Here is a 14,207-nt window from a genome sequence, read left to right on the forward strand (position 1 = left end):
ACATGTGATAAAGACTTTGTCGTCGTACTTTATGGCTCGGCAGATGAAGTGACCATTTGGGTCACTTTCAATACATTCAGTTTACTCCCATTGAATTTATGTTTGAATGTGGCGACTCCTGCTGATCGTTCTGTGCCATGACACAGCCATATGGAATGACCCCACTGACATTTCCAATAGTTAGCATCGTTTGTAACAGAGTGCGACTCCTGAAAATAGACAAAGTCAGAATTAAACTGCTTAGCAAAAAGAACCAACAGCCTGACGTCAGTCTACTATGGCAGACGGTGTCCTCGGGCAGGGGTTTTGTTTGTTTTTTGTTTTTAAACAGAAAAAAAGTTGTGTGCACATCCAATCCTGATTAGGCCAGGTGCAGCAGACAAAAAAAGAAGGAAAATCTTTTAATCAATTAAAAGATTATGGGAGCTCTATACTGGTGTGCGGATTTTCCTTCTTTTTTTTGTTTGTTTTTTAAAGCCTCGGGCACAGAGTGGTATTCGTCCATAGACCTTAAAGCGTAGACGCCGCATTGGTTGCTGTGGCGCAAGAAGTGCGACCGCCATCTTGGATTGGTCATCGTAGCGATTCCACCATAAGGCACAGTGGGGGTTTGATTTTATAATCTTACAAATATATATATATATATATATATATATATATATATATATATATATATATATATATATATATATATATATTGTTTTCTCTGATATATAACGTCTGTTGTTATGTTTGCATAGAATTATATTAGTCAGCATTTTGTTTATATATGTAAATATTTATATATTGTCTAATCATATATTGCCTCTTCAAATGACTAAAATAGTTGACTTGACTTTACTGCCACTATCTGCTTCTCTATCATATATTTGTGTGTGTGTGTGTGTGTGTGTGACATGCTGCTGTATTTGTGTCCACAGAAAATGGAAAACTCTTCACGTTTGGCAGTAACAGCTGGGGTCAGCTCGATTTGGGATCCAAATCCCACTATGAATATTAAAGTACGCCGAACCATTTGTCATGTGACGTTTGCAGGGGAAAAAACCCCGCGTAATTAAATGCACAAACACGTCATTGCGCTGCCAAACGGCACCACTGAGTGGAGCTGGTCGGATGACCGGTGCAAGATGGCGGCCCCGCGGTAGCGGTTGATGCGGCGTCTCGTCACCTAGGCGAAGTTTTGTTTACTTCCGGTTTTTGTGAGAGGAAAACAGCTCGAGTAAAGGAGATTAAAGTGATGAGAGATGGACACAGAAGACGATATACCGGGTAACTGATCCGAGTAAAACTTAATTTTACCACAAGACAGCGACTAACGTCAACCCATTAAAGTTTAAATGTTAATCATTAGAGAACACGAAGCATCCAAGCAGCGCCGCTTCATGTTAGCATTAGCATTAGTTCACTCGGAAAGTATCACGAATTTTAACTTTCTCTGTTAAAATAAAATGTATCCAGTATTTTTTTTTTTGTAGCTGAGTTAGAGTTTTAGCAGAGATTCATCCTTTTTGTTGTTGTTCGTTGGTGCTATGAATGTTTTTAATATATTGAGTTACATAAACAAATCAAATATATTATTGTGGAATATATGGAAACATTTGATTCCAATTCAGTTATTCTTATAATAATATTAAGAACGCTGATGTTTAAATGTATTTGTCAGAGCGATATCCATCCATCCATTCATCCATTTTCTTCCGCTTTATCCGGAGTCGGGTCGCGGGGGCAGCAGCTCAAGCAAAGCTGCCCAGACCTCCCAATCCACACACACCTCCCCCAGCTCCTCCGGGGGAACCCCAAGGCGTTCCCAAGCCAGCCAAGAGATGTAATCCCTCCAGCGTGTCCTGGGTCTTCCCCGGGGCCTCCTCCCAGTGGGACGTGCCCGGAACACCTCTCCAGCGAGGCGTCCAGGGGACATCCAGAAAAGATGCCCGAGCCACCTCAACTGACCCCTTTCGATGTGGAGGAGCAGCGGCTCGACTCCGAGCTCCTCCCGAGTGACCGAGCTCCTCACCCTATCTCTAAGGGAGCGCCCAGCCACCCTGCGAAGGAAACTCATCTCGGCCGCTTGTACTCGTGATCTTGTTCTTTTGGTCATGAGCCAAATCTCATGACCATAGGTGAGGATCGGAACGTAGATCGATCGGTAAATCGAGAGCTTTGCCCCCCTACTCAGCTCTCTCTTCACCACAACGGTCCGATACAGCGACCGCATCACTGCAGATGCTGCACCGATCCGTCTATCGATCTCACGCTCCATCCGTCCCTCACTCGTGAACAAGATCCCGAGATACTTAAACTCCTCCACTTGAGGCAAGGACACTCCACCAACCTGAAGAGGGCAAAGCACCTTTTTCCGGTCAAGAACCATGGCCTCGGATTTGGAGGTGCTGATCTTCATCCCGGACGCTTCACACTCGGCTGCAAACCACCCAGTGCACGCTGAAGGTCCTGATTTGACGAAGCCAACAGAACCACATTGTCCGCAAACAGCAGAGACGAGATTCTGTGGTTCCCAAACCAGACCCCCTCTACACCCTGGCTGCGCCTAGAAATTCTGTCCATAAAAATAATGAACAGAACAGCCCTGGTGGAGGCCAACGTGCACTGGAAACAGGTTTGACTTACTACCGGCAGTGCAAACCAAGCTCCTGCTGCGGTCGTACAGGGACCGGATAGCCCTTAGCAAAGGATCCCGGGCCCCGTATTCCCGGAGCACTCCCCACAGGGTGCCCCGAGGGACATGGTCGAACGCCTTCTCCAGATCCCCAAAATTAAATTAAATTGATCATAACAGATGTTGTACGCTACAAATGTTTTATATTTACACTTCATAAATAACTAAAGTGATTATCCAGTTTTCTTTCGCTTTCATTTATCTTAATCTTTATTTCTTGCAGAAACAGGTGCAGTTTTCACATTTGGAAAAAGCAAATTTGCAGATAACACCCCAAGTAAATTTTGGCTTAAAAACGACATTCCCCTGAAAATCTCTTGTGGTGATGAACATACGGCGCTGATAACAGGTGAGATCTCCTCCTCGCATGGACACACACAGGACATGATAAACACAACACTGTCACACATGTGCGGAGAAATGACTCACCACCACAAATGTGTCACTCTCTGCCCTTAATGCCACTTTTAACAACTTGTCACACTCATTTAGCCGGAAGTGCACAAAGAATACTTGAAGTGAATGCAGCAAATGTTATATCACAAAGTCTGTGTTTTCAAAATTATGATCTTTGCCCAATTTTGGGAGCAAAGACAAAGTTCGAGCATACATTATTCTTCAGTGACTGTCAGTAAACTTTAAATGGTGGCGTCCTGTAAGTTGTGATGAATCTTCTCTGTCTGATGTTGAGAAGAAGCCAGCTGTGTGTGTGTGTGTGTGTGTGTGTGTGTGTGTGTGTGTGTGTGTGTGTGTGTGTGTGTGTGTGTGTGTGTGTGTGTGTGTGTGTGTGTGTGACGTGCTGCTGTGTTTGTGTCCACAGAAAATGGAAAACTCTTCATGTTTGGCAGTAACAACTGGGGTCAGCTCGGTTTGGGATCCAAAGTGAGCGTGACCAAGCCAATGTGTGTCAAAGGTTAGTTTTTTTAAGTGAGTTTTCTCCTGAAGCGCTGACACTGACAGCTGCCTGTGGCAGTGAGGCATGTTCACTGTTTATAGACACACAAATGTCAAATTTTAAAGAATTTCATCAGAAAATCACCTCTAACATTAAACTAGAAAGACGCCTGTTAGAAAAGTGTCCATCCACTTTGACCTTTCAGAAACCTTCCGAAATTGTGTTGTTGTTGTACTTTTATTCCAATCAGCTACAGACAGTCTGTTATTTCAACAAGCCAAAAAGGAGGGGGTTCATTCAGAATACTTAATTTGTGCATGTTCATTATTCCTTGTATGGTTTCAGCCCTTAAATCAGAGAAAGTGCAGCTTGTCGCCTGTGGAAGAAATCACACCATCATCTGCACAGGTCAGCACCTGACCCAGTTTCAGTCTGATGTTACAGATTGCAGGAGGTTAAGTGTTTTTCTTCCTCTTTATGGTGTGTAGCTCGGGGGAATGTGTACGCCACAGGTGGGAACAGCGATGGCCAGCTGGGTCTCGGTGACTGCGAGGAGAGAACGTCCTTCCAGCTTGTTGCTTTCTTTGCTTCGTACGCACCGATGAAAATGGTCGCTGCTGGTTCAAACACCTCAGCTGCTCTCACCGGTGAGATCCAGCGTTGCGTCACACTCCAAATACAGACCTTTTTAAGGGTGCATGTGAGGCAACAACATCAGGAAATCTTAAACGGAATAAGAACAAGCGCTCTAAAGAAGTCTACCAAATGAAAAGGTGTCAGTGTAATGAGTTCAACTTCTTCATGTTAAACCCCTTTAAAGTACTTTTACATTGTTACTGGTTATTGATCAGGTATTAAAAATATGCACCACACTATCAAGATAGGGCCATTTGTGTGTTTAAAGTCAGTTAAAATAACAGTTTCTGAGTTGTGTAAGCAGCTATAGCGCCCTCTGCTGGGGTAATAAGTACAGCCCCCTTTAACAGTTTTGTGGAAACAATTCTGTCAATTAATGAGGCTCCTCCTTCTCTCACCCACCTGTCATAGAGAGCGGGAAGCTGTTCATGTGGGGCGACAACACCGAGGGTCAGATCGGGCTGGGGAAGGAGAGCCACGCCTCCTCGCCACAGGAGGTCAGCGTAGGACAGCCTGTGTCCTGGGTGTCATGTGGTTACTACCACTCTGCCTTTGTGACAGGTGAGAGTTAACGGGTTTCTGCCGCATGCACATGTGTCTGGAAAAAAACAACTCAGCTGCTGCTCCTGTCTTTGCACCTCAGCTCATGTTTAACGTCATCAAACGGACGCTCGTGTGCACGTCCTTCTGAAGTTTTGTGTTTTGAAGGTATAGAAGGACCTCAGCTCACAGCAGCAGTCAGTGTATCTACATTTAGAACCAATCACAGTTCAGCAGTGCAGTAGCCCTGCCCCTTGTGTCCTGGTAGCTCTGATAAGTCTTGCCTGTCCAACAGGTCCAGAAGGTCAAATTAAAACTAGACCATGATCCTTTGTTAATGTAAATGCACGTTTCAGTTTGGAGAAAAAAATCATGTGACTGTGGGGGTCTGGAGCGCGCAGAGAACTGTTAAGGGGCATTTAGACGAGCATGCCTTTGCTTGCAAACAGGACGTGAGAGGGGCTTCGGTGCGTGCTACTGCGCACAGAGAATTTTGAAATGTTCAAAAAATCTTTCATGCACAAATGTCGTGCTATGTGGCGCAATCTAATCTCCAACACGACATGCAGCTCGTCAAGTGGAGTAAACAAGAAGTGAATAGAGCGAGTGGTGACGTCAGCGGATCGCATCAGAGCGCAGCTCGTCTGAAGGATTATGACAAGAAGTTAAATCTGTTATGAATATAAAATAAATACTTACAAGATGAAAGAACACACAACTGTTTTATCAAGCTATGACGATGTAAACAAGACAAATAATGACTTTTTTAGATGGCTCAGAATGCTTTCTGCAGCTGGTTAGGCGCGCGTGCAAATGGCTCCGGCTGCAGCCTCCTCTGTGATTCAGGAAGTGATTAGAGCCATTTTCAACAGCACAAAATAATTATTTTATATACACAGCATCCAGCGCAGAACACGTGGCAGCAGGTAGAACAAAGAACGACATCCAGCTGTGAACACAGTGGAGTTTCGCGGAGCAAAAATGCCACTCAAAGCGTAGCTGTTACGACAGTTGTCGTAAAGCAGGACTGGTTGGTTGCTGCGGCGACGCTGTGTGGCTCCTGTGCGATGCTTAAGCTAAACTTGGCATGTGGACATCGCAAACTTTTAGAGCTTTCAAGTTTTTAAAAGAAGATTTGTGCAGCATGTCTGTGTCACAGAGCGATGTCGCACAGAGAGAAAATGGCGAGAAAGACGGTTTGAAAAACTCTTATAAGGACAAGAATCTGTGGAATTGTCGCTGGCTTCATCAACACGCCTGAAAGATCAAAGAAACGGGAAAAGTGAACTGTGCCCTCTCAGGAAAACACGGTAAGAATTTTGCTCTCTGGAAAATAAACATTCTGCTGTTCAAACAGGATTTTAGACAAGATTATGTGACTTTTTTTTCCACTAATCTAGACTTTCGTTCATTGGAAAAAAGACATTGTGTCTTTGAATGGATTTAGGTTGCATGAATTTACACAAGAATATAAGTGACTTCTTTCTATATTGATATTTTACCATGATTTTCCAAATATTCTCCAAGCTTTAGCTGTGGTTTTTGTTGTGTCTTTTCAGTCTTCATAAATTTCATGTAGTTTAATTGTTCTGATTTAATGCATAATTTGGTTTACAATTAAAAGGAAAATCATTCCAGGTCCGACTTCCACGTCATATTCTGTTATTTCAACATCATCATTGACAGGTCAAATAAAAGGTTGAATATAGGATCATTTAAATATCCACTAATTTTGAGATTTGTTTGAATATAGGATCATTTAAATATCCACTGATTTTGAGATTTGTTCTTCCAGGAGATGCTGGAAAAATATCATTAGATAAAAATTTAATTCTGCGGCCTCACAGGGCCCTAGACCCCGGCTCCTGGGGACATCACCATCTCAATTTTAATGTTAAAAGACTTAAAGAGATGATGTTTGAACCCACAAAGATGGAGGTCCATGACCCAGGAAATATTAATGATAAGGCGACACGTTTAAATATCCTGGTGTTCAGATGGAGCACCTACGTGCAACTTCCTGTGTGGGAGAGTCACTCAGACTTGGACTGTTTGTTCTGAGCACTCTCATCATGCTGCCATGTCACTGTGCAGGTCGAATCAAAAATAGAGGACATGGTGAGACCAGCTGTGAAGGTGATGGACATTAAAGGTTACCAGTGTCATAGTCGAGTCCACTTCCCCCAAGGCCGAGTCACAGCACCTCCAGGCCAATGCCAAATCCGTCCTGGATCTCAAGAGTCCGAGTCACAGCAGCTCAATTATACAGAGTCTGTGGAAGTTGGCACGGCCTGTTCTCACAGACTCACACATGATTTCAGGGCACAGCTGAGTGAGTTGGACTTGGCTTTTTAGAATCTTTAAAGTCCCTTCATGACACATCAGGTCGGGATGACAGGCAGACATCCCTTCAGACCGTCTGTGAAGGCTCGTACCTGAGCCATCACACGCTCTGTCCTCCGAGGACGACCTTACAGGGCAAACGAGTGTAAAACTAATCATCATAAGTGCTTGTTCATCTCAACATCCATCACATGACTCAGGAATGAAAACGACGTCTCTCCATAACGTCTCTCTCTGGCTGCATTTTTTTTTAACTTTTGCATGCTGGTTTTTAATGTTTTCTTTTGGGGCTTTTTGTGTCTTTATTTTTTATCTGTCTTGTTAAGCTGTTTCAGGACAGGTTCTGTCTCTCACTTTGAGTGATTTTTGTCTGTCTCTTGTCTGTCTTTTGTCTGTGTCTCTTGTGTATCTCTTGTCTGCCTTTTGCATGTCTCTGTCTCTTGTGTGTCTATTATCTGCTTCTTGTGTGTCATTTGTCTCTCTCTTGTTTGTCTTTTATGTCTTTTTCTGTCTCGTGTGTCTTTTGTCTGTCTTTTGTCTCTCTCTTGTTTGTCTTTTATGTGTCTTTTTTCTGTCTCTTGTATGTCTTTTGTCTGTCTCTTGTGTGTCTATTATCTGCCTCTTGTGTGTCTTTTGTCTGTCTCTTGTGTGTCTATTATCTGCCTCTTGTGTGTCTTTTGTCTGTCTCTTGTGTGTCTGTTATCTGCCTCTTGTGTGTCTTTTGTCTGTCTCTTGTGTGTCTGTTATCTGCCTCTTGTGTGTCTTTTGTCTGTCTCTTGTCTGTCTTTTGTCTCTCTCTTGTTTGTCTTTTATGTGTCTTTTGTCTGTCTCTTGTCTGTCTTTTGTCTGTCTATTGTGTGTCTTTTGTCTGTCTCTTGTCTTTTGTCTGTCTCTTGTCTGTCTTTTGTGTGTCTTTTTTCTGTCTTTTGTCTGTCTCTTGTCTGTCTTTTGTGTGTCTTTTTTCTGTCTCTTGTATCTCTTGTGTGTCTTTTGTGTGTCTTGTCTGTCGTTTGTCTTTTGTGTGTCTCTTGTCTGTCTTTTGTCTTTCTCTTGTCTGACTATTGTGCGTTCTTGTGTGTCTATTATCTGTCTATTATCTGTGTCTTGTGTGTCTTTTGTCTGTCTTGTTTGTCTTTTGTGTCTCTTTTTCTGTCTCATGTGTCTTTTGTCTGTCTTTTTTTCTGTCTGTCTCTTGTGTGTCTTGTGTGTCTTGTCTGTCTTTTATCTGTCTCTTGTTTGTCTTTTGTCTGTCGCTTGTCTGTCTTTTGTGTGTCCCTTCTGTGTCTCTTTTGTCTGTCTTTTTTTCTGTCTGTCTCTTGTGTGTCTTGTGTGTCTTGTCTGTCTTTTATCTGTCTCTTGTTTGTCTTTTGTCTGTCGCTTGTCTGTCTTTTGTGTGTCCCTTCTGTGTCTCTTTTGTATCTTTTGTCTATCACTTGTCTGTCTTTTGTGTGTCTTTGTTTGTCTCTTGTGTGTCTTTTATCTGTCTGTTGTGTGTCTTGTGTGTCTTATCTGTCTTTTATCTGTCTCTTGGTTGTCTTTTATCTGTCTCTTGTTTGTCTTTTGCGTGTCTTTGTCTCTTGTGTGTCTTTTGTCTGTCTCTTGTCTGTCTTTTGTGTCTTTGTCTGTCTCTTGTCTGTCTTTGTCTCTCTCTTGTTTGTCTTTTATGTGTCTTTTTTCTGTCTATTGTGTGTCTTTTGTCTGTCTCTTGTGTGTATTTTTTCTGTCTCTTGTATCTCTTGTGTGTCTATTGTGTGTCTTGTCTGTCTCTTGTGTGTTTCTTGTTTGTCTCTTGTCTGTCTTTTGCCTGTCTTTGGCTGTTTATTGTGTGTCTTGTCTGTCTTTTGTCTGTCTTTTATCTGTCTCTTGTGTGTCTATTATCTGTCTCTTGTTTGTCTATTGTGTGTCTCTTGTCTGTCTATTATCTGTGTCTTGTGTGTCTTTTGTCTGTCTCATTTGTCTTTTGTGTCTCTTTTTCTGTCTCTTGTGTGTCTTTTGTCTGTCTTTTTCTGTCTGGTGTCTGTCTCTTGTGTGTCTTGTCTGTCTTTTATCGGTCTCTTGTTTGTCTTTTGTCTGTCTCTTGTCTGTCTTTTGTGTGTCTCTTCTGTGTCTCTTTTGTATCTTTTGTCTATCACTTGTCTGTCTTTTGCATGTCTTTGTTTGTCTCTTGTGTGTCTTTTGTCTGTCTCTTGTGTGTCTTTTGTGTATTTCTTGTTTGTCTCTTGTGTGTCTTTTATCTGTCTATTGTGTGTCTTGTGTGTCTCATCTGTCTTTTATCTGTCTCTTGGTTGTCTTTTGTCTGTCTCTTGTCTGTCTTTTGCGTGTCTTTGTCTCTTGTGTGTCTTTTGTCTGCCTCTTGTGTGTCTTTTGTGTTTCTTGTTTGTCTCTTGTGTGTCTTTTGTGTCTTTGTCTGTCTCTTGTGTGTCTATTATCTGCCTCTTATGTGTCTTTTGTCTGTCTCTTGTCTGTGTTTTGTCTGTCTCTTGTCTGTCTTTTGTGTCTTTCTTGTTTGTCTCTTGTGTGTCTTTTGTCTGTCTCTTGTCTGTCTTTTGTGTCTTTGGCTGTCTATTGTGTGTCTTGTCTGTCTCTTGTGTCTTTTGTGTGTTGTTTGTCTTTTGCCTGTCTTTGGCTGTTTATTGTGTGTCTTGTCTGTCTTTTGTCTGTCTTTTATCTGTCTCTTGTGTGTCTATTATCTGCCTCTTGTGTCTTTTGTCTGTCTCTTGTTTGTCTTTTATATGTCTTTTTCTGTCTCGTGTGTCTTTTGTCTGTCTCTTGTGTGTCTTTTGTCTGTCTTTTGTGTGTCTCTTGTCTGTCTTTTATCTGTCTCTTGTCTGTCTCTTGTCTGTCTTTTATCTGTCTCTTGTCTGTCTTTTATCTGTCTGTTGTCTGTCTTTTGTCTGTCTCTTGTCTGTCTATTGTGTGTCTCTTGTCTGTCTATTATGTGTGTCTTGTGTGTCTTTTGTCTGTCTCGTTTGTCTTTTGTGTCTCTTTTTCTGTCTCTTGTGTGTCTTTTGTCTGTCTTTTTTCTGTCTGTTGTCTGTCTCTTGTGTGTCTTGTCTGTCTTTTATCTGTCTCTTGTTTGTCTTTTGTCTGTCTCTTGTCTGTCTTTTGTCTGTCTCTTCTGTGTCTCTTTTGTATCTTTTGTCTATCACTTGTCTGTCTTTTGCATGTCTTTGTTTGTCTCTTGTGTGTCTTTTGTCTGTCTTTGGCTGTCTATTGTGTATCTTGTCTGTCTTTTGTCTGTCTTTTGTGTGTCTCTTGTCTGTCTTTTATCTGTCTTTTGTCTGTCTTTTATCTGTCTCTTGTGTGTCTATTATCTGCCTCTTGTGTCTTTTGTCTGTCTCTTGTTTGTCTTTTATATGTCTTTTATCTGTCTCTTGTCTGTCTTTTATCTGTCTCTTGTCTGTCTTTTATCTGTCTCTTGTCTGTCTTTTGTCTGTCTCTTGTCTGTCTATTGTGTGTCTCTTGTCTGTCTATTATGTGTGTCTTGTGTGTCTTTTGTCTGTCTCGTTTGTCTTTTGTGTCTCTTTTTCTGTCTCTTGTGTGTCTTTTGTCTGTCTTTTTTCTGTCTGTTGTCTGTCTCTTGTGTGTCTTGTCTGTCTTTTATCTGTCTCTTGTTTGTCTTTTGTCTGTCTCTTGTCTGTCTTTTGTGTGTCTCTTCTGTGTATCTTTTGTCTATCACTTGTCTGTCTTTTGCATGTCTTTGTTTGTCTCTTGTGTGTCTTTTGTCTGTCTCTTGTGTGTCTTTTGTGTGTTTCTTGTTTGTCTCTTGTGTGTCTTTTGTGTGTTTCTTGTTTGTCTCTTGTGTGTCTTTTGTCTGTCTTTGGCTGTCTATTGTGTATCTTGTCTGTCTCTTGTCTGTCTTTTGTGTGTCTTGTTTGTCTTTTATCTGTCTCTTGTTTGTCTTTTGTCTGTCTTTTATCTGTCTCTTGTTTCTCTTTTGTCTGTCTCTTGTTTTGTCTGTCTCTTGTGTCTTTTGTGTGTTTCTTGTTTGTCTCTTGTCTGTCTTTTGTATGTCTTCGGCTGTCTATTGTGTGTTTTGTGTGTCTTCTGTCTGTCTTTTATCTGCCTCTTGTGTGCCTTTTGTCTGTCTCTTGTTTGTCTTTTATGTGCCTTTTTCTGTCTCTTGTGTGTCCTTTGTGTGTTTCTTGTTTGTCTCTTGTCTGTCTTTTGTCTGTCTTTTGCATGTCTTTGGCTGTCTATTGTGTGTCTTGTCTGTCTTTTATCTGTCTCTTGTGTGTCTTTTGTCTGTCTCTTGTCTGTCTCTTATGTGCCTTTGTCTGTCTCTTGTGTGTATTTTGTCTGTCTCTTGTCTGTCTTTTGTCTTTCTCTTGTCTGTCTTTTGTGTGTCTCTTGTTTGTCTCTTGTCTGTCTTTTGTCTGTCTTTTGCATGTCTTTGGCTGTCTATTGTGTGTCTTGTCTGTCTTTTGTGTGTCTTTTGTCTGTCTCTTGTTTGTCTCATGTGTGTCTTTTGTCTGTCTATTGTCTGACTTTTATCTGTCTCTTGTCTGTCTTTTGTGTGTCTATTGAATCGGTGTGTAACTTTGCAAAAACAATGTCGGACTCTGTAGTTTTCTCTGGGCCCCTCCCCAATCGGACCGGGAGTGACATGTTTAGCCGCATGTTCTCCTTGAATTGCTGGCTGTCTGAATGGTGTCCAAAAAATGAGGTGGGCTTCATATACTCAACAAAAATATAAACGCAACACTTTTGGTTTTGCTCCCATTTCGTATGAGATGAACCCAAAGATCTAAAACTTTTTCCACATACACAATATCACCATTTCCCTCAAATATTGTTCACAAACCAGTCTAAATCTCTGATAGTGAGCACTTCTCCTTTGCTGAGATAATCCATCCCACCTCACAGGTGTGCCATATCAAGATGCTGATTAGACACCATGATTAGTGCACAGGTGTGCCTTAGACTGCCCACAATAAAAGGCCACTCTGAAAAGTGCAGTTTTATCACACAGCACAATGCCACAGATGTCGCAAGATTTGAGGGAGCGTGCAGTTGGCATGCTGACAGCAGGAATGTCAACCAGAGCTGTTGCTCGTGTATTGAATGTTCATTTCTCTACCATAAGCCATCTCCAACGGCGTTTCAGAGAATTTGGCAGTACATCCAACCAGCCTCACAACAGCAGACCACGTGTAACAACACCAGCCCAGGACCTCCACATCCAGCATGTTCACCTCCAAGATCGTCTGAGACCAGCCACTCGGACAGCTGCTGAAACAATCGGTTTGCATAACCAAAGAATTTCTGCACAAACTGTCAGAAACGTCTCAGGGAAGCTCATCTGCATGCTCGTCGTCGTCATCGGGGTCTCGACCTGACTCCAGTTCATCGTCGTAACCGACTTGAGTGGGCAAATGCTCACATTCGCTGGCGTTTGGCACGTTGGAGAGGTGTTCTCTTCACGGATGAATCCCGGTTCACACTGTTCAGGGCAGATGGCAGACAGCGTGTGTGGCATCGTGTGGGTGAGCAGTTTTCTGATGTCAGTGTTGTGGATCGAGTGGCCCATGGTGGCGGTGGGGTTATGGTATAGGCAGGCGTCTGTTATGGACGAAGAACACAGGTGCATTTTATTGATGGCATTTTGAATGCACAGAGATACCGTGATGAGATCCTGAGGCCCATTGTTGTGCCATACATCCAAGAACATCACCTCATGTTGCAGCAGGATAATGCACGGCCCCATGTTGCAAGGATCTGTACACAATTCTTGGAAGCTGAAAATGTCCCAGTTCTTGCATGGCCGGCATACTCACCGGACATGTCACCCATTGAGCATGTTTGGGATGCTCTGGACCGGTGTATACGACAGCGTGTACCAGTTCTTGCCAATATCCAGCAACTTCGCACAGCCATTGAAGAGGAGTGGACCAACATTCCACAGGCCACAATTGACAACCTGATCAACTCTATGTGAAGGAGATGTGTTGCACTGCATGAGGCAAATGGTGGTCACACCAGATACTGACTGGTATCCCCCCCAATAAAACAAAACTGCACCTTTCAGAGTGGCCTTTTATTGTGGGCAGTCTAAGGCACACCTGTGCACTAATCATGGTGTCTAATCAGCATCTTGATATGGCACACCTGTGAGGTGGGATGGATTATCTCAGCAAAGGAGAAGTGCTCACTATCATAGATTTAGATTGGTTTGTGAACAATATTTGAGGGAAATGGTGATATTGTGTATGTGGAAAAAGTTTTAGATCTTTGAGTTCATCTCATACAAAATGGGAGCAAAACCAAAAGTGTTGCGTTTATATTTTTGTTGAGTATAGATAATTGGCAAAGCTTCTGGGGAAAACCTGGTCTTGTTAGGAGAGACGGCATCCATCCCACTTTGGATGGAGCAGCTCTCATTTCTAGAAATCTGGCCAATTTTCTTAAATCCTCCAAACCGCGACTATCCAGGGTTGGGACCAGGAAGCAGAGTTGTAGTCTTACACACCTCTCTGCAGCTTCTCTCCCCCTGCCATCCCCTCATTACCCCATCCCCGTAGAGACGGTGCCTGCTCCCAGACCACCAATAACCAGCAAAAATCTATTTAAGCATAAAAATTCAAAAAGAAAAAATAATATAGCACCTTCAACTGCACCACAGACTAAAACAGTTAAATGTGGTCTATTAAACATTAGGTCTCTCTCTTCTAAGTCCCTGTTAGTAAATGATATAATAATTGATCAACATATTGATTTATTCTGCCTTACAGAAACCTGGTTACAGCAGGATGAATATGTTAGTTTAAACGAGTCAACACCCCAGAGTCACACTAACTGTCAGAATGCTCGTAGCACGGGCCGAGGGGGAGGATTAGCAGCAATCTTCCACTCCAGCTTATTAATTAATCAAAAACCCAGACAGAGCTTTAATTCATTTGAAAGCTTGACTCTTAGTCTTGTCCATCCAAATTGGAAGTCTCAAAAGCCACTTTTATTTGTTGTTATCTATCGTCCACCTGGTCGTTACTGTGAGTTTCTCTGTGAATTTTCAGACCTTTTGTCTGACTTAGTGCTTAGCTTAGATAAGATAATTATAGTGGGCGATATTAACATCCACATAGATGCTGAGAATGACAGCCTCAATACTGCATTTAA

The 14,207-nt window shown here is 42.3% G+C and overlaps 1 protein-coding gene across 2 annotated transcripts in view; it reads left to right on the forward strand.

The window, feature by feature from the left end:
* Positions 1-1,161: 1,161 nt before the first annotated feature.
* The window catches only part of rpgrb (retinitis pigmentosa GTPase regulator b), a 48,584-nt gene continuing 35,538 nt past the window's right edge, over positions 1,162-14,207 (forward strand). For both annotated transcript variants that reach the window (XM_034179391.1, XM_034179399.1), the window contains exons 1-6: positions 1,162-1,269; positions 2,901-3,026; positions 3,498-3,590; positions 3,918-3,980; positions 4,061-4,219; positions 4,620-4,769. In XM_034179391.1, coding sequence (XP_034035282.1) covers positions 1,245-1,269; positions 2,901-3,026; positions 3,498-3,590; positions 3,918-3,980; positions 4,061-4,219; positions 4,620-4,769 — 616 coding nt within the window. In that variant the 5' untranslated portion in view covers positions 1,162-1,244. The remainder of the gene's footprint in view (positions 1,270-2,900; positions 3,027-3,497; positions 3,591-3,917; positions 3,981-4,060; positions 4,220-4,619; positions 4,770-14,207) is intronic.

Source organism: Thalassophryne amazonica, chromosome 1 (assembly GCF_902500255.1).
Source record: "Thalassophryne amazonica chromosome 1, fThaAma1.1, whole genome shotgun sequence".
Taxonomy (NCBI): domain Eukaryota; kingdom Metazoa; phylum Chordata; class Actinopteri; order Batrachoidiformes; family Batrachoididae; genus Thalassophryne; species Thalassophryne amazonica.